The 25,917-nt window shown below is 48.8% G+C and overlaps 3 protein-coding genes across 3 annotated transcripts; 1 reads left to right on the top strand and 2 right to left on the bottom strand.

Annotated features, from left to right (window-relative positions):
* Positions 1 to 4,499: 4,499 nt before the first annotated feature.
* Positions 4,500 to 11,465, bottom strand: LOC121333001 (gametocyte-specific factor 1-like). Its single transcript, XM_041399006.1, has 7 exons — positions 11,444 to 11,465; positions 9,335 to 9,432; positions 7,666 to 7,792; positions 6,959 to 7,045; positions 6,225 to 6,285; positions 5,380 to 5,460; positions 4,500 to 4,551 (listed from the first exon to the last, which is right to left on the bottom strand). Exons 1-7 carry the CDS (start codon positions 11,463 to 11,465, stop codon positions 4,500 to 4,502), a joined length of 528 nt encoding a protein of 175 aa, XP_041254940.1.
* Positions 11,466 to 18,785: 7,320 nt separating this feature from the next.
* On the bottom strand, positions 18,786 to 19,536 carry LOC121332974 (feather beta keratin-like). Its single transcript, XM_041398957.1, has 2 exons — positions 19,472 to 19,536; positions 18,786 to 19,101 (listed from the first exon to the last, which is right to left on the bottom strand). The coding sequence occupies exon 2, from the start codon at positions 19,089 to 19,091 to the stop codon at positions 18,786 to 18,788; it is 306 nt and encodes a 101-aa protein (XP_041254891.1). The 5' UTR covers positions 19,092 to 19,101; positions 19,472 to 19,536.
* A 2,062-nt stretch (positions 19,537 to 21,598) lies between these two features.
* On the top strand, positions 21,599 to 22,455 carry LOC121332971 (feather keratin 1-like). Its single transcript, XM_041398948.1, is given in 2 exon segments — positions 21,599 to 21,784; positions 22,128 to 22,455. Coding segments are annotated over 2 exon segments (513 nt in total). The 3' UTR covers position 22,455.
* The last annotated feature ends 3,462 nt before the right edge of the window (positions 22,456 to 25,917 follow it).

Below are 25,917 nucleotides of genomic sequence, written 5' to 3'. Positions count from 1 at the left end.
GCTGCCTTTGGGTCACAGCAGGAAATGGACCCCACTGCACTGGGGTTGGAAGGATCAGGAGCCTGTGCTGGGCCTCACTGGTCCGACTGGTGGGATGTGCCAGGTGGGACAGCCCCAGAGCTGGTGGTGGAACAGGAGTGGGGGGCAGCTGGGGGCACAGCCAGGCCCCTGCTGTGCTCTGCCCACTCCCTCTTAGGGCCTGAGAGGGGCCAGACCTTCCTCTCCCTATCTACCTGCAGTGATGCAGGTGAGGGGGTTCTAATTAGGAGAAGTCAAGGAAGAGCTTGGAGAGCAAAATGCTGTTGTTGATAAAGAGATTGTGGATTTAAAATGTGAGATCAAGGGGTTGGATCATCGTCCTCTTGCTCTTCAGTTCTGTTTTGAAGTAATTCCAGTCCCCAGAGCTACAAAACACTAATTAAATCAGAAAACACCCAGCAAAGAATGCAGAAAGTTGGCAGTGCTGTTTGTGTAAACTTGATGCAGAGGTGGGACCAGCCCGTGGCAGAGCTGGGATGGGGCTGCACTGGGTCCTGTCCAGGGTGGGCCCTGAGGGGCTTTGACATTGTGAGCAGCAGCTGGAAATGGGACTGATGCTGCAGGAGTGTGTGTGAGTGTGACTCAGCAAGTGGAAGAAATCCAGGAAAGGTTTTATGTCCTGGTTTCACCTGGGATTGAGTTAATTTTCTCCCCAGCAGCTGTTCCCAGGCCTGTGTTTGGGATTCAGCATGGGAGTAATGTTGATAACACACCAATGGTTTGTGTTTACTCTAAATTAAGGACTTTACAGTTTCCCAGGCTCTGCCGGTGAGCAGAGGCTCAAGAAGCTGGGAGGGAGCAGGGCCAGGACAGGTGACCTGAACTGGCCAAAGGGATATTCCACATCACAGAGAATAATTCTGAGTGTATAAACTGGGAATGATGGGCTGGGAGGGGTCAGAGGGTGGCGAACAACTGTACTGGCCAGCACTTGTTTGTCTTGGGTTTTATGTCTCCCCCTTTCTCCCTCATAATTTTTTTTTTATTATTAAACTGTTCTTATCTCAAGCTGTGAGTTTTACTTTTTTCCACATTTCCCTGGGTAGGTGGCAGAGAGCTGTGATGTTTAGTTGCTGGCTGTGGTTAAATCTGAGAGGGAAATGGTTTTAAACAAATCGATTAAACCAGTCAGTATTTGAGCACTTAAAACCAGTGAAATGGGGGTAAGGTATGTGCAGAATAGAGTGGGAGATAATGAGTGATAAGAGATGATGATTGGGTGGGACAGAATTAATTTAGAAGGAAGAAAGTGTAGGTAAGTACCAGAGGATGTTTGTACTTGGCCCAAAGCCTGCTCTGTGTCTGCCTCTCCCTGTTCTCTTCATCAGGTTAACCCTGGAATGTCTGAGCACAAGGGGATGTGTTAAAAATCAACCTCCTTCAGAAGCCCATGATAGCACTGCCCAGGGCTGGAAGTCTCAGCTGGGGGAGGAAAAGATCTCTTCACGGGCCATAAGAGGTAAAGGTGTCATGGGTAAAGGGAAAAGCTCTGTCAGCTGCCTGCTCCTGCCTCACTTTCTCTCCCCAAGGTCTGTGGGTGATGAACTCTTCCCTCCCCAGCCCCTTGAGCAAGCCCTGCACCCCAGGGGAATCCTGGCATGGAATTGCCTGGCATGGAGAGTCCCCAGTCCCAGGGAATCCTGGCATGGAGAGTCCCCAGTCCTGGGGAATCCTGGCATGGAACTCCCTGGCATGGAGAGTCCCCAGTCCCAGGGAATCCTGGCATGGAGTTTCCCTCTTCCCCCCCACCCAGCATCACTGGGCTCCTGTTCCACCCCTCTTGGAAATCTTTGTGCCTTGGCTTAGGGGGGGAAAGGGCAAAGAGAAAGGAAGGGGGATCAGAGGGATCAGAGTCGTATCAACATTCTGGAAAGGGGCAGTAGAAATTAAAACCCATCAGGACTGAAAATTATCCTGGAGTTGGAAATACAGGGCAGGAATATTGTCAGAGCCCTGGGCTGTGCCAGACACAGAGAAAGGGACCTGCTGCCTTGAGCCATTATGGGATGTCTGCATCAGGTGTGTAGGGATGGGGGCAGGAAAGCCAAGGCACAGATGGAACAGGACTTGGCAAGGGATAGAGGTCAGCACGGGAGAGTGCACCCTGCTCATGGAGCACAAGGGAGAAATGGTGGCAAGGGACAGTGAGCTGGGGCTGCCTGTTGGAGCTCTGGTGGCTGAGAGCTTTGAGCTTTCTGAATTTAAGGGTGCCAACCCTCAAGTAAACACCTTGTTTGACGTGAGACCTTGGAAAAGGCTTCAAAATTTGAGTGATAGCGCAGAAACAGTGTGTGTGTCATTTGGATAGTATTGTGTGATCTTACAGGGTGGAAAAACTTAGGTTTGGGGTTTTAGTATATGGTGATATATGGGAGCCAGGATGGAGAATTTTGGATGTGGATTAGATGTCTTTTTTGCACCTTCTTCTTTCTTCTTCAAAGATTTGGGTGATTTTCTCTAATTGGATGAAAGATGTCCACATTGTGGGTTTTAAGTGATCATAATTGGGTTAGAAACATAAATAATATAGGTGTCAGCTGTTTATTGGATAATTGGGACTTAAACAGCCTTGAACAGACACCATTTTACCTCACTTTCTCAGCTTGTTAGAGAGAGCTCACATCTTGTGAGTTTGTAATAGATAAGGATAATAAACTTCAGAGTCCGACTTCAAAAACTACTCCTGAGTTTTATGCGCCCTGACCTTGGAGCAAGAAAGAGCCTGGAATTCCAACAGCCTGGAGAAGAGAAGGCTCCCAGGAGACCTCAGAGCCCCTTCCAGTGCCTAAAGGCTTATAAAAAAACAGGGAAAGGGACTTCTTACACAGACAGTGATAGAACAAGGGGAACAGTTTTTAACTAAAAGAGGGGAGATTTAGATTAAATGTTAGGAAAAAAATTCTCTCCTGTGAGGGAGGGGAGACCTTGGCACAGGGTGCCCAGAGCACCCTGGGCTGCCCCTGGATCCCTGGCAGTGCCCAAGGCCAGGCTGGCCAGCACTTGGAGCACCCTGGGACAGTGGAAAGTGTCCACCTGGGCAGGGGTGGCACTGGATGGGCTTTAAGGTCCCTTCCAGCATGGTGTGTGATTTTGATTCTACATCCCATCTGCTCCTGGCAAGGCCATGCAGCCTCCAGGGAATGGGGTGAAGGCTCTGGCACTGCACGACCCAGCCAGCACAAGAGGCTGAGGATTGAACCCAGGATATGTCACAGCATGGAGGTGCACTGTGACACACCTGAAAAAATATTGTGTCAAATACAACACAAGCAGAAACAATCACAGCTGGTGTTTGTCACCAAAGAAACGAAGGTGAAAAGGAGAGCTTCCCATGTCAGCACTTGACTCCAAAGAAAAGCAATCTCAGGGCATTTTAAACATTTTTATTCTAAATTGCTAACAAGAACCTTGACATAAATTGACAGAACTTTAAAAGAATATTAATTTTGCATTCTTGTTAACATGTATTATTTTCTAGTAGTAGTATACAGATGGTGGAAATCCAGTCTTTAGGGGAAAATATGAAGGCATTAATCTCTTTCTAGACAAACATTATGTCTGGCTTCTTAATTCCTTATGGTTGTATATTTAGATCCCATTTTGCACTTCGCATGTTTAGAAATATACTGCTTGATCTGAACATTTTCAGTCCTAAACATGCATTTTTACTGATTTAAACCGTTCCTACTCCCTTCCTCCCCCAATACAGAACAGGTAGCTGAGAGCTCTCAAACATGTTTCAAGCATTAGAAAATTGCAAAACTCTAATGGAAACTGGAAAAGCACCTCAGGGTCCTCCTGAAACTTCCCGTTTGGAGTTGTGTGTGATGCAAGGAACTTGCAGAGGATTCTCTGTTAAGATCTGCCTGGGGAAGTCCCTCACACACAGGAGACAAAGGTGAGGCCTAAGGTGACAAAGGCGAGGCCTAAGGTGACAAAGAAAAGGCCTAAGGTGTGAAGGTGCAAAAGTTAAGGTCAGGATGCTCTCAAAGCAGTCTCTGCAAATGACCACAGTTTAAAACCCAACTTGAACACTTGCCATACCTGAGTATGTCCACCTGAGTGGACAAACTCAGACTCCAACAAAATAAAAACAAAATGTGCATGCACAGTAAAATACTTCTAAGTTTGCCTGTTACAAAAAACAGAGACTTGGCAATTATGATGTTTTTCCTGTTCACAGGGAGCCACCATGACCAAGGGCTGGGCTGGGAAGGTTTCTGTGTACATTTATCAGTTTATTTTTTCAAAAACAGTAACAAAATTCACCAAGTAAAGGTGAGGGTAACTTTTAAAACAGGTGGTTGGGGGAAACATCTACCAACCAAGGACAGTTCCACATATTCAAACATTACAAGAAACATATTCTGCAACAAAAGCCAGGTGTAGAGAGTCCTGCCATCAGGTCCAGAGCATGTCTGTCTTCTGCAGCAGCTCGTCTGCCCAAACCAGGGAGACACTTACTGCTGGGGTAAAACTAAGTTCCATGGGGAGGAACTAATACTCCGAATTCTGGAAAGGACAAGATACAATTTTTGCATGAGATGGACAAAGATAACAACAACCTCCCCCACTCTCCCAAGGGACAGTGGCCTCTGCAGGGGCAGCACTTGTCCCCTTGGCAACAAGGCTTGTCTACAACTGACATATCAGTTTGGTTTGCCAGACTCAGCCCAACGCTGTGGCAATTGCACAGTCCCTGGCTGTGCAGGAGCTGTGTCTGCAGGGCCCTGAGAGCCAGGTTTAGCTGCTCCCAGTGGGAACCAGGACAATCACTCCTCAAAGCATCTTTAAGCTGTTGCTTTGCTGCTAAAGGCAAATAAAAATCTTTGATTTCAGCATTAGACACTTCCCCATGGGGAGCTCCTTCTCTCCCTCCCCCAGATGGAATTTGATAACTTCTTCCCCCAGTGGTGCTGATTTAAGGACCCTGTTTCATCTCAGCTTTGACTTAGCTGGGCCTGGCAGTGAACGGAGCACAAAGCAAAGGAACAATTTGGTTTAAGTCAGGGGCAGGGTGGGGGGTGAAAGGGGATAATGGGGATGCTGTGGAACAGTGGGTTTAGACTAGAGACAGAGCCAATGTGGCCAGGAACCAGCCCTGCCTAACCTGGGTCACAGGAACGGAGCAAGAAAAGCACAGAGAGGATGCCTCAAAGGAAGGACACAGAGGATGATTCCAGCAGCAGATTCCCTCAGAAGCTGCTCTCTAAGAAACAGCTGTTCCATGCAGCCCCTCCTGTCCATGCAGTGGGAGCCACAAAGTGCTGCTACAGCCAGGGGTTTCAGGAGCTGTCCCAGCTCTGGCCTGGGTGCCTCAGCCCCGTGCTCAGTACTCACAGGCCTGCAGACACGCTGTACGGGAGGGTCTCAGGGGGCCGCATCCGCGAGGGCAAGGAGTTGTTCTGGTCACTGATGGTGCTGGAATTAAGTGACTTTGGTTACTTCTGGCTCACATTTATGCATTTTGCTGCAGCATCCTGGGGGATGGTGCTGTGCCACCATGCTGGTGGTGCTGAGGAGAGCTGGATGTGCTCTGAACACTCAAAGGTCTGGTAAAGAGTCTGACAGGAACCAGGCAGTGCTGCTGTCAGACCCTATGGAAGAGCTCACACAGAACTCAGAGCTGCCAGGGGCAGGATTATTGCTGGACCATAAATGAACCTATTAAATAAACCTTAAAACACCTTGGAGAGCTCTGGTGGTGCCACCTCATCCCCTAGCCAGCCAGGGCAGCCCCTTCCTGTTCACAGCTGGGCACTGAGCTCCTTGCTCCCCCTGCCCCAAACTCTGACCACACTTTGGAAAGGGCACGAGGGGAGGATTCTGCTGACACAGGGCCCAATTTCAGCACATCTGCCAGGCCCCAGGAGGCAGGAGCTCACAAGGATCTCCCAAGGAGTCACAGGGATCACCTTTGTCCCTGCACATTGCCCTGACATCCATCAGTCCCTGAACCCAGGCCATGGCACAGGCACACAGGAGCAGTATCAGTGCTCCTGAGGGTTTCCTGCTCTGGCCCAGGCCATATGAGGAAGCAGGTTACACTGAACCACCAGCATCTCTCCTCCCAGGGTTGTACAGCAGCAAAGGCAGCTGTCCAGCCATCGAGGTAAGGCAGGAAGATGGCTGCAATATTTGTATAAACATACACTGATGTAAAAAAGCAAACTTGCATTCCCTACCTGTTCATGGTAGAGTTGATCACACCCCACACAAAAGTAGACTCAGATCCCTCCAGCAAGTCTGTGAAGAAAGCAGATGTGTCTCAGAACTAAGAAACCCCAGAAACCACCATCAGATCAGTGGCTTAAATGGCTTCCCACTGCCAGAGGGCAGGGATGGATAGGAGATTGGGAATTAGGAATTGTTCCCTGTGAGGGTGGGCAGGCCCTGGCACAGGGTGCCCAGAGCAGCTGTGGCTGCCGCTGGATCCCTGGAAGTGTCCAAGGCCAGGCTGGATGGGGCTTGGAGCAGCCTGGGGCAGTGGGAGGGGTCCCTGCTCAAGGAATGAGATGAACTTTAAGGTGCCATCCCAGCCAAACCATTCAGGGTTTCTATGATCAGGAATATCTCTGTCATATTTTCACATGTTCAAGAGGGAGGAAAAGCTGACCTATGAGGAATGTGTCTGCTTCACTGAGGAACATGTTTCCATCGCTATCACCACACATAAGGTACAAAAGCTCTTATGGGAGGAAGGGACGCTTGGAAATCTCTTCCCATGCTCATTCTGGCAGGAATTTTGGATTGTTCTTTACACCAAGCCAAGCCTGCTGGGTGCAGAGATCCATGTTCATATGAAGGTGCATAAGCAGTGTCCTACAAGGCAGCCCTGAGCACTCCTGGCCTCACTCTGTTCCCAGAGGAGCTGGAGGACATGGCCAGGAAGGAGGCAGCAGATGGGCAAGTTCCTCACCTGTTTCCCAGTCTTCAGCACATGGAGGTGCCTGCCATGTGCTCCCATTATTCAGCTGCTCCTGTGGGGACTCACAGGACCGGCTCACTTCAGGAAGAGAGAAAACACAGTGACCAGCAGTCCTTAAATACATTAAACACTTCGGTAAAGCTGCAAAACAGCTCTGGGCTTTAGAGCAAGCCCCACCCAAAGCAAACAGGTTGGGGACAGCTGAAATGAAGGAACTTCAAGTTTGCTTTTTTTCAATGAAAAAGAGAAGACTCTGCTCCCTGGAACTCTGAGCAGGAATTCTGGAGTGAAGAGAAAGCCTGCTGACATGGATGCAGGCACCAGTGCCTGTGCACCTCTACAGAAGACAGAAAACTCTGTGCCCTGTGGTGTGCAAGAATCAAAGGGAGATCAGCTCTGGAAGAGGAGCAGCCCTTCCTTGTGGCCATTAATGCATCCCATTCCTCCTTCCAGAGGCACTTCTTGTATGGTTTTGGGTAAAACCTTTCCATTCAACAAGCCTGGTAACAAAATACATGCAAAGCCTACCCAGAGCATCTGCCATATTCTCAAGAAACTGCCCAATAAAGCCAAGTAAATCAGGTCAAGTTTCCCCAAAGCTACTGTGTCACACAAAACTACAGACAACCATTTGCCTCCCACTTTTGGGTTACTCCACGAGGACACCTCAGTCCCAGGGTGCACAGGGGGTCTCTTACCCACATCTTGCTCCACAAAGGCTTTGTCGTTGCAGTTCATGATGTGGTTGCTGAGTTCAGCCTGAGGAACCAGATGACGAGCGTTGAAGGGACACGTGGCCAATTTCTTTGCAATTTCAGGGTTGCTCTAGACAAGGGAAAAACAAAATTATGTGCCACATCTGTCAAATTCACTTACCTCTTGTTGATACATAGGAAAAAAAGACTGGATTATCTGTGGTGTTTCTTTGAAAATAAACAAGAAATTGCAATGCATTGGTTAGACACTCACTAAATACAAAAGGGGAAATAAAAATGACTTTTCTTCCAATCACAATTCACAGAAACGAAGCCATTCTGACTGAAATGGAAAAGACCCTCAGCAAACTCCCTACAGTTCCCTGCAGTGCTGGTGATATTGACAGTGTGGCTTAAAGCACAAATGAAACCATTTTAAAACCAGTAGGGGAGAGACATCAGGCAAATCCAAACCCTTCAGATGTATTTTAACTAAGTGGGCACACAGGCAGAGAAATTCTGTAAGGTTTTTAGAAGAGTCAGGGAGCTGGCAGCATTCCAGCTGGATTTCCATTATGGCAGGCACCAGTTCCAATGGCAGAGCTCAGCTGTCACTACAGTAAATTATCTCCTGCAAGGGAGAGAGCATTACTGGGAAAACTCCAGCTCTGCCACTGGACCAGTGCTTGCCTGGCTCTGCTGGTCAGTGCTTGCCTGACTCACACTCAAGGCTGCTCCAGGCAGTTCCTCCTCCACCACTGCTGATCCCTGGCTCCAGCACACCCAAGGCCCTTGGCACTCCTGGCCTGGTACAGCCAGGGCTGCTATGTCCATAGGTGTCCATTGCTGCTGTCACCTGGCACCAGCAAGTGGCTTCCCACTGCCAGGGGGCAGGGTTAGATGGGATACTGGGAAGGAATTCCTCCCTGTGAGGGTGAGCAGGCCGTGGCACAAGTTACCCAGAGCAGCTGTGGCTGCCCCTGGATCTCTGGAGGTGTCCAAGGCCAGGCTGGATGGGGCTTGGAGCAACCTAGGGCATTGGGAGGTGTCCCTGCCCATGGCAGGGGTGGCTTTCAGGTCCCTTCCAACCCAAACCATCCTGTGATTCCATTATTCTTAAACAGTTCCAGCCAAGAAGATCCAACTTTCTCTGCTTGCAGGCTCTGTTCTGCACAGAGCAACAGGAGATTGAGCTGGATGGAAATGTTAATTGGATTTTATGTTTAAGGGATGCAAAGGAAACTCAACAAACTTGTCCCAAGCAAGAGGGACAATCTCCACCCAGACCCTTGCCACTGGAAGTAACACACTGTGGCATCTTCAGATGGACCAGTGACAATCCCCAAGCTCTTCTGCTAATTACTTAGACACTGGCTTTACCTGCTTGATGATCACTATCCCACCTCATCCTGAAAGTGGAAATGGAAAAATTAATATGGCCTCCCTGTGAGCTGCTGGAAGAGACCAGTCTCCTCCCCGAACTAACCATGAAGGATCTCTGCCTCCTTCCAAGAGAGGCAGACTGTGAATGGGTGAATTCCTGTGTGCCTGGAGCTATCACTAAACAAATCCTGAACTTATATGAAATAAAAGTTAAACAGGGCTACTTGTCAGGAAAGGCAGGAACACAGGGAGTATTGGCAAGCACAGAGTCACTGCCTGTCCAGCTCACCTCCTTACACTTCACCAGGTGATAGGGAAACCGCCGTGCTCTGATCCAATGGTGTTTAACCAAGGGGCACTGGATTAACCTCTCTGGATCCAACACATCTGGGGGAACAGGAGAACAGGGAAGAACATCTGGTTAGGAAGATGAGAATCACACAGTGCACTGGGGAAAACCCCACAGCACCACATCAGGGCTGTGGTCTGAGGGAGTTAACCATTTGCTCTTAGTTTGAAACCATTCATTAAGGCAGGCACCTGTTTTGCATAACCAATTTAATTAAACTTGAAATTCTCATAACTGGGACTTTAGTTAAAACAGAGGAGAGTCAGCACCAGTGAGTGTAATAACTCTTTAGGTTACCTTATTAGGGAGGCAACCACCCTGACTCCTAGGGAAAGCCAGCAGCACTTCCCAGCTCTCCTGGAGGAGGATCAGTGGGATCATGTCACACCCACCAGCACCTTCAGCAGCTAAAGAACCAAATCTTTTTTCCATCAACAGCTTGTTTTGCTAGAGGCAGAATGTGATGGAACTGAGTTACATTCTGGAGGCAGTAGTGTGCCCAATATGGTACATGAAACTCTGAATAAACCTTTAATCATGTAATTATTTAGGAGCTGAGGCATTACTAAAGCAGCAAAACCACTGACGAACAAACATATTGAACATGAAGCACTGTGAATCCATGCATACATAATTGTCTATAAAATAGATTAAAATATAAATATTAACAAATAAGCACATTCTCAGTGAGGAAGAGAGGCAGCCAGGAGGAGACACAAGGCCCCACTACTGCCTGTGGGTCTGTCTGTGGGGTACACAGCAAGCAGCCTGGGCTACTCCCATCCTTTCTGCTCTGCCACTCCTGCTGCAGGGGCTTTAATCACATTTAGGATTTGATTATGCAGGAGCTAACTCAGCTCTAGGCACTGGCTGCTGCTGCCTCTGCCCTCCTCTCTCAGACATCTCCATCAGGCCCCAGGCTGACAGCTGTTAAAATGCTGCTCCAGAAGTCCCAACGAACAGAATTCAGGCTAAGAGGCACTTGGAAAGAGAAGGGACAGACAGGATCCTTGTCTCCATCTGGGCTGTGCAGTGCTGCTGCCTCTGAGCACCTCTCACCCCAACAGCCCACTGGGGGAATTAGAGCACCTGGCTTTGCATTGGCCCAGCTGCCCCTGGAAGAGCAATCACAGGTGGCTTTTGTCACTGAAAATGTGAAAAATTAAACACCCTAACACTGTTATTTCAGTATTAGAAAGCAGCGTTACTCTTTTTTTGGCACTGGCTTCGTAGGGGATGCTCCTCCAAACATCCCCTCCTCCCTTCTGAGGGAATTTCTCCTTGAATGCATTCCAGCTATGGGGTCTGGCCAACATAAACCCTTTATCAGGCACACAGTCTTTATTCTCACGGCTAAGATACCCACTAGTGCATGTTGATCACTGATATATGTAAATACAGGATTAAGCACTGTCTGTTTAAGGAATTCACAAGCCTAAACACTACTTGTCAGAGATTTTTCCAATAGCTTCTCTCTGAACTGGCGCCACACAAGACCAAGTGTGTCGCCAGCGAAGGGAAAGGGGACAGAGACGAGGAGCAGAGCCCTCAGCAGCACAGGAGCAGCTCAGGCAGCCAAGCAGCTGTAATTTATACACGGCTGAAACCACCAAAGGCACCACTACAATGCCACGCGCAGGGAGATCCTTGTACCTACCCCTGCCCACACACGGCATTGAAACGGGTCCCAAAACCGCCTGGAGCGGCTGAGCCGCGAGACACGGGTGGAAACCACGCTCGAACCAAACAAACCACTTTATTCAGTGAAATAAAGTGCAGGCCGACTTCACCCGCGCCGGCTGCACCTGGTGGGGCGACCTGGGCTGGAATCGCCGGGAGAGGGATCGCCCGGCTCGGGCACTGGGCAGGGGGACGGACCGGGCCGATAGGGGACAGACGTGGCCCGGAGTGGGGGACAGGCCCGGCCCGAGGGGAGCGACAAACACGGCCCGAGAGGGAACAGACCCCAGCGGCGCGGATGTGGTCCCGGCCCTGCCCGCACCGACGACCGCTTTCCCTGTCCCTCCCCAGCCAAGCCTCAAGCCTCACCCAAGTCCTCCTCTAGCTCCATGGCCGGCCGGGGTCCGCTCTGGGGCTGCGTCCGCTCCGGGGCAGAGTGTGGAGTCGCCTGTGGGTTCGAATCTTCCTCGGGGCTGGTTGTGGGGGCGGCTGTGGAGTCGGCCGTCGGTCCGAGTCCGCCTCGAGGCCGGCTGTGGGGGTGGGTGTGCCGTCGACTGTGGATTCGAATCCGCCTCGGGGTTGGTTGTGGGGTCGGCTGTGGGGCCGGGCCGGTCTCGCCCTTCCCGCCCAGCCACGGTTGCCGGGGCAACGCCGCGCGCGCGGCGCCATCGAGGGCGGCCGGGCCCGGAGCCGCCGCTGGGCCCTGAGGCCAGACGGGGACCCTGAAACCGCCCTGCGGGGTTGGGGAATGTTCAGCCGAAATAAACTCATTTAGATAGCATGAGCTAGGCTTAGACTCATCCTAAGGTTTTTGACTGGGACTGCTGCAGCCCCTAGGCGCTGGTTATGAACTGACCCCAGACAGTGAATCAGAATTGTCGAGGTTGGAAGAGAACGTTGATATCATCGAGGTCATCCAGTCCAACTGTGCTCCCACTGTGCCCCCTGAACCCCCAAACCTCATCACCCAGCACCTGGCACCTCCTGAACACCCCAGGGGTGGTGGCTCCACCACCTCCCTGGGCAGCCCTAACAAGGCCTGACCACCCTGATTTGATCTGAACCTCTCCTGTCTCAGCTCAAGGCCATTCCCCGGTGCTCTCACTGCAGGCACAGCACAAGAGACCGACCCCACCTTGCTACTGCCTTTTAGAGAGACACAAAGCCCCCCCTGAGCCTCCTCTCCTGGCTAAACAAACCTGTCTCACTCAGCCCTATTAAGTTGTTTGTTCTGGGGCCAGTTCTCATAAGCCCTAGAAAAACACTTAATACACCCAAGGATAGCTTAGCTACACTTTGGGGGCATAAAATAAACAGGATGGCTTCTGCTGTGGTGTTACAAACAAAAAAGGTTTAATAAAGGCAAAATAACAAACAGAAAAACTCGAGCCAGGTACAGAGGTCTGCCCCTGGTAGAAACACTTCACACAAAAGCCCCTCTTCTCTTTTGTTCTGTTCTTTTCTACTTGATTGATCAGGCGGGACTTTTTGGCTTCTATCCAATTAGATGTTCTCCAGTGGTTGGTGAAGTCCCTGAGGCCCTATGAGGTGGCTTTCCACCTAACAGTTGAGAGAAGCTTCTGGGCTTCTTTCCTTTTTTGGGGGACAAAGGTTAGTTTGCCACTCTGTCATTAGGGGGCGCATTCCTATACAGCCCTGCCTCGTAAGTGTTATATGTGAAAAACACCAGTCACTCGTTTCTAAAATTTTAAAAGTTGAATAGCAATAAAATGGTTATAAAAATAGCAACATAATTAGAGTAATAAAAATTTGGACAATTAGGATTAGGACAATATGAGACAATAAAAACAAAGAGTTACCTCTTTCTGGGCAAAATAAGCCCGAAAAAGGACAGAGGTTAACAAAGGGTTAACCCTTAAAAACAATAGCCTGTTGCATATTCATACACCTCATACAGGATGCATAAATCCCATTCAAACAGAGGATTCTGTCTGGTCAGTGTCAGTTTCTTCCTCTGAATCCTAACAGGCGGTCTTAATCTTACAGGCTGAGTGAGGCAGCAAGAAGTTAGTTTCTTCTGATAAGAGAGCAATAAATTCTTTTTCTCTGAAAGATTTAGGTGTCCTGTGGCTGCTACCTCGGTGCGAGTCCTCTTTTTTTCAAAAAAATCTTACATGGCATAGTTTCTATTTTAACATTATGTTATAATATAAAACGATATTTAACATACTACTTAAGAAAATTAATACAGCATAACTTTCTAACGTAACACATATAATATTAATTTTAATACTTGCAAACAGCCAATAATAAAATACACATTTTTCACATTATAGATGGGTGGTGTGGTGATTCCTCTGGCAGATGAGGAATGGATGTTATGTGTGTTAAAAAAAGCTTTGTTAAAGTTTAAAGCGTTGTCCTTTTTGCTTTAGGACCCTGGATATTGTTATAAATGACTCAGACCCCAAGTGGGAATGGTTGGAGGTGAGGTTTTGCCATGCTGTGAAAAATGTTTTTGTGATCCTTGTCAATTGGCAATGGAATCAGCAAATGCTTGTATCTGCTGTGTCAAAAATAGATGAAAAGAATGGTTTTGAAACTTTCTGACCAAATAGCCAAATAAAGCATCTAAATAAAAGAAGTATAGTAGAGTAAAAGAGATGAGGTAGCAAGATGACTGATGCTTAGAATAAAATAGAGGAAGTTGTGGTAAAGCTAAGAGATATTGCAACAACTAAATGCTAATTGCAACAATAAGCATTTGGTTGCTAATAAGCAACTAAATGCTTATTGTTATGGATATGATGGTAATTTGTGCTGATAGAATATGAATATAAGAATAAAATATAAAGCTTTAAAATCACACGAGGAGTGGTGAAACCTCAGCTGGCAGCTGAGGAGGAGGTGTGTCATTAACATATGAAGCGACCCAGCCTGCACAGGAGAGGGCCCATGAAGATGTCCATCTCAGATAGACAGGACCATCAAGGACATACATCTGAGTGCGGGATTGGGAACGAGGAGCAGATACACACCAGTTCCCTGACAAGGCTTTGGCCAGGAGCAGATACACATCCGTTCCCTGACAAGGCTTTGGCCAGGAGCAGATACACATCCGTTCCCTGACAAGGCTTTGGGTCCAGGAGCAGATACACACCAGTTCCCTGACAAGGCTTTGTCCAGGAGCAGATGCACACCAGTTCCCTGACAAGGCTTTGTCCAGGAGCAGATACACACCAGTTCCCTGACAAGGCTTTGTCCAGGAGCAGATACACATCCGTTCCCTGACAAGGCTTTGTCCAGGAGCAGATGCACACCAGTTCCCTGACAAGGCTTTGTCCAGGAGCAGATACACACCAGTTCCTGGACAAGGATTTGTCCAGCGTAGGACACAGAGAGAATAGACACAACATGAATATCAAGAACTCCAAGGAAAGCAAAGGGACTCCAAGCAGGCAAGAAAAAAGAGTATAAAACCTGGACTCTGCCAAGTGGCATGTGTGAACAGAGGGGATTCGGTGCGGTAGAGACTGGATCTGAGCTCACCCAGCTCCAATCCCAGGGTCGGTGCTGCTTTTCATTGTTGGCTGTCAGGAATAAATTTACTTTTTATTTTTATTAAAAATCGGCTGGATCAATTTTTACCTATAACACTTATGTATAACAAAAAGCTTGATGCACTTGACAAAATCATGTAGCAGACACCTGTGTAAGGCCTCCCTCCAGACGACCATAAAAGGACAGGAATCCAGCGACCACCTGGAAAGATTATGAAATTGCTGATCCCAGATTATTGATATTTGCTGATTTGGACTAACCAAGCACATTGGAAAATGCTTTGTAGGTTTAAAAACAGTATATATACTCTAGTGAACATGTAGTGGTGTGTGCTGTGAGTGGAGCAGTGACTCCCCGGCCACCCAGCACTGCTTGCTTGCTTTCTTTACAATAAAAGATATAAAAATGAAATTTGGTTTGCCTATTGAAATTTTATATCAATGCCAAGTCCCCCCAGCAACAGGCTTTCCCATCCCAGCTGCCTGGTGCAAGGGGCACCCGCTCCTCCCCTTCCACATGTCCCAGGTGTGAAAAACACCTTCACTCTGCTGTGAAAATTTAAAAAGTTTAATAAAAAGACAGTAGGAAATAAAGCAAAGGGTAAAAAAAGCCCATTCAGCCAAGAGCACACTGTTATCTTTGGAGATATCCTTTAAATGCGTTATAATTACATCAGTCTGTTGCATATTCATAAACAATTATGCAGAGTAAAGTTCTCCCCCAAACTAGTTTGCATGTTCCAATAATTGTTCAGCATGTCTGCTCATTGGATTCACCTTTTCAGAGCCTGTGTGTTTCTGGATTGTGCTTTTAATCTTTTTTATCATCACCTCCAGTGTTTGGGCCGTGGTCCACACTGCCTTCAGACAGTGAGTGCTGATGGCTGGCAGGTCTGTGCAGGTGTGCTCATCCTGTGTTCACTGGCTGTTATCCCATCCCAGCAGGCATTTTAACACAAACACACTGATATCAGCTATTTCACTACTATGTCTAAGCTTAATTAACAACAGAAATAAAAATGATATCTTTGTAAAGATATAAAATCTATATAAAATCTATTTTATATAAATAGAAATATTTTTATATTTATATAAAAATATATAATATAAAATCTATTTTAATATTTGCAAAAAGCCAATATTATATGTGTCTATAACACAGGGTTGTCTGCTGGCAACAACACAGAGGGGAGAAGAGAGGATTAAAGGGAGGACAAAAAAGGGGTCCAAAAGCACCATGCAACAACAGAGTCACACATCATAACAACTTTAAACCTTAACAAAGCTTCTTTTAAGAGACATAATATCCATTCCTCATTTGTGAGAGCCAATCACCACACCACATAAGTCAAATTATTTTGGCTGGAATGGAGTTGATTCTGTCTGTAATTGCACAGTAGCTGGCACAGTGCTGTGCTTTGACTTTAGTGTGAGAAGAACACTGATAATGTTACCCACAAGAATTGCATTGATTAACTGGTGTGTAACAAGCCAATAATTACACACTCGAGGGAGATACTGATTATTTATGTCAGAGTTGCACAAGCCTGGGTGCTCAGTGGAATTCCACAAATCAAGCATGCCAAATATTAAAACTTTTTACTATTTATACATTTTAGCAAACAAAGGAATTAGTGTTCATTGGCTACACGTAACATAGCTCTTTTATTAATTAGTATTCTATCTTCTGTTGGCTAATGATTCTCTCATTTCTCATGCTAATTAGTCCACATGCTCAGTCTTTATCTTCTCCTGGGTCAGGGGGTTTCTTGGCTCAGTGGTCTGTGTATTGGTGGCTGTGATCTGCCCCGACATAATTATTTTTTACCCACTTGGAGCTGATTTTAACACAATTGCTGAGTTGGCTTTGTTAATTTCTTCCATATCTTGGGAGTTCTGCCAAATGTCCTTGAAGGCTGTAAATTCTACATTCCTGGTGTCCAGTATAGTGTTTTGTCCTCCTTCACAAGGTTTGTTGACCTCTCCCTAGCTCTGAGATGAATGAAGCATGTCCAGCCTAAACCTTAACAAGGCAATTCCAGGAACAAGTTGCCTTTCTAACACCTGGATGTGACTTACAGTTTGCTGGCTGCTCTCTCTTTCACAGATTAAATCTCTCTTCTTGTCCAGTAGTCTTGAAAGTATACAAAGACCACACATCAAAGAACATAATTTCTTAAGAAAATTTAACATACTCCACATTTTGCAACAGTAACACACTGCTAGTTTGGGTGCTCAGTCGTGTTTATCCTGTGTCTGGGGCTCAGCCCCCTGGTGCACCTGAAGCCAGAGCAGCAGAAGCTGCACCCCTGTCAGCTCAGAATGTCTCCCTGCACTGACTTGGAGAAAAAAATTAGCAAGGTGTTAGAAGACCCCAGACCAAAACTTGGACCAAGGGGTGTGTGCAAGCACATGTAGGGAGCAATTGCCCAAGTCACAGGAGCATCATTACCTGGGGATTTCTTTGCACCAGCTTGAGCTCGCCTGCTGTGCACTGCTCTATTCAGTTATTTGCTTTTATAATTCTGCTCTGATTTGGGAAACCAAGGCTTGGGCCCATCATTCTGCCTCTGCTTCATAGAACCACATTATCATCAAGGCTGGAAAATCCCTCTGAGATCATCAGGTCCAACTATTCCCTCAGCAGTGCCAAGGCCCCCAAGTACCACATCAACACTGAGCCTGTTCCAATGTCTTACCACCCTTTCAGTGAAGAATTTTTCCTGACTAGCCAACTTAAACCCCTCCTGGCACAACTTCAAGCTGTTTTAACTCACTTTATCCCTTGTTCCCTTGGAGCAGAGTCTGAGCCCCACCTGGCTGCACCCTCCTGCCACGGAGTTGTGGAGAGTGAGAAGGTCCTTCCAAGCCTCCTTTTCTCCAGGCTTAGCGCCCCCAGCTTCCCCAGCTTCCCATCAGACTTATGTTCCAGTTGTTTCTTCTCCTCCCTGGACAATCCACACTCACAGCCCCCTTCTCCTCGGGGCAATCACCCTCTTTTGGAACTGACTTCAAAAGAGGAGTCTCATACACATGGGAGCAAAGGCACTGACCTTCAATCCCCTGATTTCCTGAAGAAGATACACTAGAAGGTTTCCCACTGTTCTAGTTAGGAGTTACAGGTCAAGATTTTTCTAATTTTGCCTAATTTTTTTTATAAAGTTGCCTAATTTAATTCCAGCAGGTGACTGAAGGTTTACCAGTGCTCCCTGGTAGCAGCAAGAGCAGAATCATTTTAAGCTACAAGAGATAGTGCGTTTATAGAATCCCAACTGTACATCAGGAGAGCAGTGTAGGTTTCTCTTGAGTGGAAATATGATAAAAGACATTTTCAAGCAGAGACAAGCTTGCCTCTTCCAGTCCTGTCTGCAAAAATATGTAGAAAACTGCTTCCAGAAGCCTAAGACGGACTAAACCTGCCAAAGGATGGTGTCTCCCTTCACACATGATCTGCAGTGGTGTTTTACGTGTTTGCAAAGGATGAAAAGGGCTCAGTACACTGTTCTGTCCTTCCTACTGGGGATAAGGAAAGCTCTCCATATGCCTCATGCAGCCCAAACCTTCCCAGAGAAAAACCCTTCCTCCTGACTGTGTGTGTCTGGAGAGACCACAGAGGCAGGATAGTCAACAATCATTGTGTGAGCAATCACTGCTCAAACATCCCAGCAATACCCTCCCAGAAACACCCTGGTCAACGCTGCTCTGCTTTGGCATCTTGAGATCATACCGGTAGGGGAAAGGATGACACAGAGGCATGGGCTGGGATGCAACAGAAATTTAATGTGCCAGACGAGATAAAAAGGTAAATCTTAAAAAGTAATCCAGTGCAGGAAGCAGCAGGGACAGGTGAGAGTTTGTCTCCCATGGCTGTGGCAGAGATGCCAGCAGGTGTCCACCTGCCTGATCCAGAGAGGGAGCAGGGCCAGCAGGTGCTCCCCAGGATGGCTGTGTGGGGCTCACAGCCCCGGGGAGCAGAAGGGAACAAGGACACAGGAGGGAGAGGAGAGAGTGTCAGGGGACAGAGGCAGGGATGGGCTGTGCTTCCCAAGAGGCCAGGCTGGCCCTGTCCCTGTGCAAGGGCTGCTGGGCTTGCTCAGCCCCTCAGGAAGGAAGGAGCCGATGCTGCGTGCCCAGGGCGGTTCCATCCTGGGAGTCCCTGGGTTCCTTCGCCAGGGCCAGCGCCAGCAGCTTCAGCAGGGGAGGCCCCTGGTGCCACAGAGGCCACTGCCCAGGCCAGAGAGGCTAAAGCCCCCAGAGCTGATGGGCACTCCCTGAGAGCTGAGGATGCTGCCAACAGCAGCAGAGGTGGAGGATCCCACGGCGGTGTTCTGTGGGAAGGAGCTGAGGATGGGCCCGGGCAGGGTCACCAGCACGGCCGGGGGCTCGATGATGACGGTGGAGTCCTGGCACTGCCTGACACAGGGCTCATTGCAGCTGTTGGCCAGCGGGGTGGGGCCGCAGGGCTGGCAGGGCCGGCACGGGCTGTAGCAGGACATGGCTGGGGGCTGCAGATGCACCTGTGAGACAGGGAAGAGGGAAGCAGAGCACAAGGAGTGGGTGAGGATCAGACTGTCACCCCACCATGAGGGACCAAAGGCATGAACTGGAAACAAGCCCAGGGGCTGCATAGAGAGACCCATCACCCTTCTCCTTTCCTCAGAAGAGCCCTGCCAAGAGCTACCCAAGGCAGATCCCAGTCTGGTCCATAGCTCTGGAAACACCTCAGACAAGCCCCAGCCTTTCCCCATGTTACACCTTCTGCCTCCTACCCTCACCCATGGCAGGAATCCATAAAGGACAAAAAAGCATGTATAGACTGAGAAATCCCATGGGAGGAGGAGGAGGATGAGAAAAAGTTCCAGACTCGCCTTGTTCTCAAGGAGATGGAGGTGAGAAGAGTGGATGAGAGTGTGAGGAGAAGGTCCTGCTTTTATACTGCTCCTGCACCGCCCCAGGCCCACAGTCACTGCACAAGGACAGGCCCAGGGAGGACCCCATGTAGGCCACAGCTCCAGAGACATCTGTGCAAAGTCTGAACATTTTCTTTTCCCCTCTGTCTGCATCCTTTCCTCTCCCAGAGTAAGCATTCTATGGGCCCCAGAATATGACAGAGAGAGGTATGTGCAGATACAACCCATAAGAGGTGGAAAAGGAGGACAAGAGAAAGGTCTTCAAAACTCACCTTGTTCCCAGCAAGATGGAGCTGAAGGAGTGGATGAGAGAGTGAGGAGAAGGTCCTGCTTTTATACTGCTCCTGCACCGCCCCAGGCCCACAGTCACTGCACAAGGACAGTAATTTTCCTAGAGAGTCATCTCAAAGCAAAACATTCTACCCAGTGGCACAGATTGTGGTTTGGTTTTCATATATTTTGCCATTTCATTTCCCCATTTCTGACATTCCCACTAAGTCATGGAGGCCTCTACCATGTCGTGGGGTGAGACCTACAAGGATTTCTTGTGCCGGAACACCATAGCATGGGCAGGAATCAAGGCTCAAGTTGACCCATGTGGAGTTCTGTACTTCCTTACTGCCTGAGGGATGTGTTCACTCTTGGGACAGTGCCTTCTCTTGCCCCTCTCTTCACCCCATGATGCACTTTGGCTGCACCCTTGGCAGCCTGACCTGGAGGGCACACAAAGTCCTGCCGCACATTGTTGATTCTGAGAACACCCTGAGCTGTGGCAGTGCTGCCAGGCAAGCCAGGCTGAGGGCCGTGGCCTTTGGGCTGCCTGGAGCTGCAGGTCTGGGCTCAGAGCAGTGCTTGAAGATGGTTCTCCAGCATAATGGATGGAGCTGCCCTTGCTGGAAGGGAATTCAGCCCTGCCTGGCACAAAGCCTGCAGACATCACGCACTCCTGGCTTGACCTCACACCACCATTAGAGCGTGACTGTCCCTGGAGATTTGCCTACTGAAGGCATTCCCTTGCCCTCCTGGGATGCGTCCCAGCTGCCTCCATGTCTGCAGGGCAAGGAAGTGCCTCCCTCCTTGGTGTAGTTTGAAATCTGGTTTTGCATCCTTGGCCTTTCTGAGCACAGCTCCTCCCTAGGCACTGCATGTTGGATTTTGTAGTGATTTTCTCTATCACCTTTCCAGATATTGAGACAAGTCTGACTGGCCTGTTGTTCCCTGACTCCTCTTTCATGCCTCTCTTGAAGACAAGACACTCACTGGCTTTCTTCCAGTTCACAGGTGCATTCTGTGGTCGCTGTGACTTTCAAAAGGAGTTGAGAAAGGCTTTGTACCAGTGAGGACATAACATCAATTCACATACACTCACTTCAGACCAGTGTGTTCCAGTGTTCCCCCACTGGATTCTGTTCTGCTTGGGGAAGTCTTTTCTGTTCCAGTTGCTCCAAGGAGAACCAGGAACTTCAGTTCCTGACAGCAATTGCTGGTGGGCAAAGACCAAGAAGATGAACCTTTGAGGATGTTCACCTTTCCTGTACCCCCTGCCCTCAGGGAAGCTGCCTCTTGAGTCCTGGGGCTGCCCGTGTCCAAGGCTCCCTTTACTGATGGCCTGTCTGGAGAAGACCTTCTTATTGCCCCTCCATGTGCTCTGCCTGATTCAATTCCAGGTGGGCTTTCGCTTTCCTAACGCCTGGCAAACATCCCCTCCAGAGCAAAGGGCATCACGAGGAAGAGAGTTGAAACATTGGCACAGCCTGGCTGCCTGGACATGCTGCAGCTCATGACCCTTGCAGAGAACAGAGAGAGAGGGAAAAGAGAGAAGAAAGTGAAATGTCCCTAAAAAGCAGATTATTTGGATGCCCTCTGACATGCGCAGTGCAAGGCAGGGACTCTTCCTGCAAGGGGTGTAGCAAAGAGTTGCTTTTCATTGCCCTAAACCAACATTCCTTGCCTTCATCCAGCACTTGGGCCATGTGCCCTTGCTGACATGGCTCTGCCTGGGATATCCTTTGCTTCTCATCACAGAACATGAAAGGATCCTGCAATGCAGGGCAGGAATGTTGGAAATGAGGAAATTAAATATGACAGCGTAGATGGAAACAAAATATGAATCGCTGCCACTATGTGGGATATTTTCCTTTGAAGATGAGTCTGTTGAAAAATTACCACCCTTGTGCAGGACTGTGGGCCTGGGGCAATGCAAGAGCTGTATAAAAGGAGGCTCTTCTCTCCACTCTCACATTCACTCCACTCACCTCCATCTCCTTGGAACAAGGTGAGTTTGAAGCCCTTTCTCCATTTCCTGCTTCTTCTCTGGGATTTCTCTCCTCATACCTGTGACTTTCTGCCATGTGAGCTCTAGCAGATGCTCCTTGTGAGAGGAGGAAAGGAGTGGGAGGTGTGTGACTGCTGGGTCTTGGCAGAAGAATTGCTCCAGTTTTGGGCTGGTTTGGGATGTCCCTGGGCTTGAGCACTTGGTGGGGTTTGTGTGATGGGAAGAGTCCCTGTGCCTGCAGTCAGAGCATTCAGCTCTCATTCCCAGCTCATGCCTTGGCTCCCTCATGGTGAGGTAACAGTTGGATCCTTACGGACTCCTTGTGATTTCCTTCTGCTCTCTGCCAGGTGCATCTGCAGTCCCCAGACATGTCCTGCTACAGCCCGTGCCGGCCCTGCCAGCCCTGCGGCCCCACCCCGCTGGCCAACAGCTGCAATGAGCCCTGTGTCAGGCAGTGCCAGGACTCCCACGTCTTCATCCAGCCCTCGCCCGTGGTGGTGACCCTGCCTGGGCCCATCCTCAGCTCCTTCCCACAGAACACCGCCGTGGGATCCTCCACCTCTGCTGCTGTTGGCAGCATCCTCAGCTCTCAGGGAGTGCCCATCAGCTCTGGGGGCTTTGGCCTCTCTGGCCTGGGCAGTGGCCTCTGTGGCACCAGGGGCTTCCCCTGCTGAAGCTGCTCCCTGCCCTGTGGCCTCCACCCGGATCCCCCTCTTCTCCCTCTTTTGACTCATTAAATTCTGCTGCATCCCAGCCTGTGCCTCTGTGTCATCCCTTGCCCTGCAGACACTCTCCCAAGGCAGAGCTGTTGTCCCAGGGGTGTTTCTGGGAGGGTGTTGTTGGGGCTGGTTTTGCACGGGCTGTCAGCACAGGCTGGCACTGGGAGTGCTCCGTGTGCACTGAGGGGCCCTCTGGGTTCTGAGTTTCTCTGCCTCTTTGGGTCAGGGTAGAATTTCCCTACGTTGTCCAGGGACAAACATCCACTTTGTTTGCACTTCTTTTCCTTTTCCTTTCTCAGCTCCACACTGTGACACAAGTACTCAGCAGTGAATGTGTTACTGTCCAGTCAGACGTACTGGATTCCCATCAGACTCCAGCAGATCCCATGGATCTGAAAGGCTTCTGGAAGAGCATTTTGCTTCTTTCTTACAGACCCCTGTTATCATGGGATCACAAAATGAGTTTTGTTGGAATAGATTGTTAGAGATCATTTAGTCCAACCTTCCTGCCATGGACAGCATCTCAGCTCCAGCTAGCCCATTCCAGTTTAAAACTCCTGTCCCTTCTCCAACCATTTGATATAATGTCTTTCTCGAACCTCCTTACACCACCCCTTGATGTAGTGAAAAGCTGCAATAAGGTCCCCCAGATCCTGCTCTTCTCCTGACTGAAAAATCTCCACTGCTCCAGCTGCCTTTCGGAGCAGGGGTGATGCATCCATGTGACCATTCTCTGCAGGGTAGCTCTCCTTCCATCTACCTCACAGTCCCTGTTGATTTCTGAGGTTGCCCCAAAGCAGTGTCGGGGCCTTGCACTTGGCTTCTTTGTTGAAGTTCCGGAGTTCCACGTGGGACCATTCCTCAAGTCTGTCAAGATCCCTGTGGATTTAAACCCTCCCATCTAGCGTAGCTCTTGCTCCCCTCAGATTTAGATCATTGCTGAGGGTCACAAATCATTAAGGCTGGAAAAGGCCTCCAAGAAGATCACCTTGACAAGATACCCCTAAGGCCAATTGTTGAGGCGAACCCCCCATGTGTGGAGATACGAGGCTTGACTCTATTTTCTCAGAAAGCTGATTCATTATGTTATATAATATACTAAAATACTACATCACAACTATACTAAAACAACATAGAGAAAAAATAATCAGAAGGTGACAAAGTATAAGAATAGAATAGAATGCATAACAGAATCCTGTGACTGCTCACAGCCTCGGCACACGTGACTGTGATTGGTCATCAATTGAAAACAATTCACATGGACCAATGGAAGATGCACCTGTTGCATTCCACAGCAGCAGATTGTTATTGTTTATATTTCTTTCTTGAGGTCCTCAGCTCTCAGAAGGGAAAAAATCCCAGGAAAGGATGTTTAATAAAATATCATAACTACAGCCAATACAGCACATGACCAAGTGCCATGAGGGTGCACCAAATCCCATTGTCCATGTCACTGGTGCTCACAGACACCCAGGGTGTCAGCAGCACCCTGGGCTGTGTGGGCAGGAGTGGGACCAGGAGATGTGGATGCTGCTCTGCTCGGCCCTTGCCTGCTGCCATCCCCTGTGTGGGAAATGAATTTAGGGAATTCTCAAAGCCTGACTGAAGGCTCACATAGACTGCATCTGTTGACGGACATTGTTGAGAGAGAAATGGAACTAGAAACAAGTTTCAAATGGTGGCTTTGCAAATAATACTAAAGACTTTAGAGAAACAGAACTATGAGAGATGCATTGTATTAAGACCCACCAGGGGCAATTTTAGATGAGTTGCTTTTAAGCATTCACAGCTAGGGGTGACAAAAGCTGATAGGCCAAGAAACACTGAAAATCTATTGTAATTAGGAAGTAGTTGGCTTCTAATTATAATAGTGTGAATTGAAACATCTGTATTGTCTCTCCCTTCTCATGAGATTGAAAACAGAATACAAGTTTTTAAAATGCCTCTCAGTTGTCCCATCTCTGGATCAGAAAAAGGCATAATCCAACACCCCCATATTGGGCACAGGCTGTAATGCAAGAACCACCAGGAGCAAGGGACTGAGCTGAGTGCAGGGTGGCCGGGATGGTGAGGAGATCAGAGCATTTGACTTAGGCACAGGGATTGCTGAGCACGGAGACAAGAATGGTTTGGTCAGAGCCACAAAATCATCCTTGGAGTAGACAGGGCCAGTGAAGAGGATTGCAGACACATGTCCCACATCTGCAGACTGTGGGACACTGCAGTCTTAAGAGATAATGACTCAAAACATTCCCCCGTTTGTGGAGACCAGGGTGCTTTGGTGAACTGGGGGAGGTGAGCTGTGGCTGTGTAATGGCCAGCCTCTGATCAAGCCAGACAGAGGGTGAATGATGGGCTTAGAATGAGACAGGTTGTGGGTGCTGGTGCCTCCTGTCACTCTAAGCTGCCCTCCCTTGCACAGACCTTGCTGGGTTGTGGGGCTCCCTCTGTTCCCTGGGGGAAGCAGCAGGACATTCACGTGTGGGCTGACAGTGTTCATCTCTGCTCATGGGCCACATTGGGCCAAAACCAAAGCAGCTCTGCTGGCTGTGATGGGCAGCTGTGTTGTCTTAGAAGGTGCTACGTGTCTCCTGAAGGGTCCCACGATCCACAGTGTTGCATGATCCAGTGTGAAGCTGCCCTCTTCACAGGAGGAACCTCGGCATCCCCACCTGAAATTGAGTGATTATAAACCAAGTAGATTTGATGTTCTGTAGATTTTCCCAGGGATTTTCACCCACCACTTCTTTGAGACTTCCCCCTGCCACCTGACAGGTCCAGTCTGTGACCACCTTGACCAAGACTGTGCAGCAACCAAGTCTCATCACAGAGCCAATGGCTGGAGAGGTCTTCACTATCTTTTCCCCTATCTCTCTTCCTTCCTTTTCCCTGGTGCATGTCCCTGGGTGATGTGATGCATTTTAATCTTGCAATGCTTTCATGTGGTATTGCTTTAGAGAATAAGAGCCAAAATGCCTACAGATGTGTTTCCCAGTCCAATCCCATTGCTACAATAATTCCTCTGCGTGTATTTACAAGCACCAATTAATCCGTGTTGGTTCTCTCTAATCAATCACAGGGGATGTATTAATAAGAACCTGGGTTACCCCTCACCTTCTGCAGTGGGCCATAAAACAGCCACGTGGAGAAGGACAGAAAGCAGCAATACCCCAATAAATCAGATTTAACTCTCCTGTCTTAAAAGGCACTCGAACGCCTTCTCCTTAATGTGTCACACAGAACCATCCCTGAGCAACACCTCCCTCCCTGGGAATCCTGGGAGACCGACCAGAGGGAAAGAATGACACAGAGGCATGGGCTGGGATGCAAGAGAAATTTAATGAGTCAAAAGATGAGAACAAGGTCACTGTGAGTGGAGGCCTCAGTGCAGAGAGCAGCAGGGTCAGCTCAGAATCTC

This window comes from Onychostruthus taczanowskii, unplaced genomic scaffold (assembly GCF_017590055.1).
Source record: "Onychostruthus taczanowskii isolate IOZ18803 unplaced genomic scaffold, ASM1759005v1 scaffold151, whole genome shotgun sequence".
Lineage (NCBI taxonomy): Eukaryota > Metazoa > Chordata > Aves > Passeriformes > Passeridae > Onychostruthus > Onychostruthus taczanowskii.
The sequence above is the reverse complement of the archived record's forward strand: the minus strand, read 5'-3'. Positions and strand labels throughout refer to the sequence as shown.

Excerpts from the sequence above, each read along its gene's own strand:
- LOC121333001 (XM_041399006.1), bottom strand. The coding sequence starts at position 11,465 with ATGGAGCTAGAGGAGGACTTGG. Across the intron at positions 9,433-11,443 it reads GGAGCTAGAGGAGGACTTGG|ATGTGTTGGATCCAGAGAGG; the intron begins GTGAGGCTTGAG and ends CTGTTCCCCCAG. Across the intron at positions 5,461-6,224 it reads ATCAACTCTACCATGAACAG|CACCATCAGTGACCAGAACA; the intron begins GTAGGGAATGCA and ends ACTTAATTCCAG.
- LOC121332974 (XM_041398957.1), bottom strand. The coding sequence starts at position 19,091 with ATGTCCTGCTACAGCCCGTGCCGGCCCTGCCAGCCCTGCGGCCCCACC.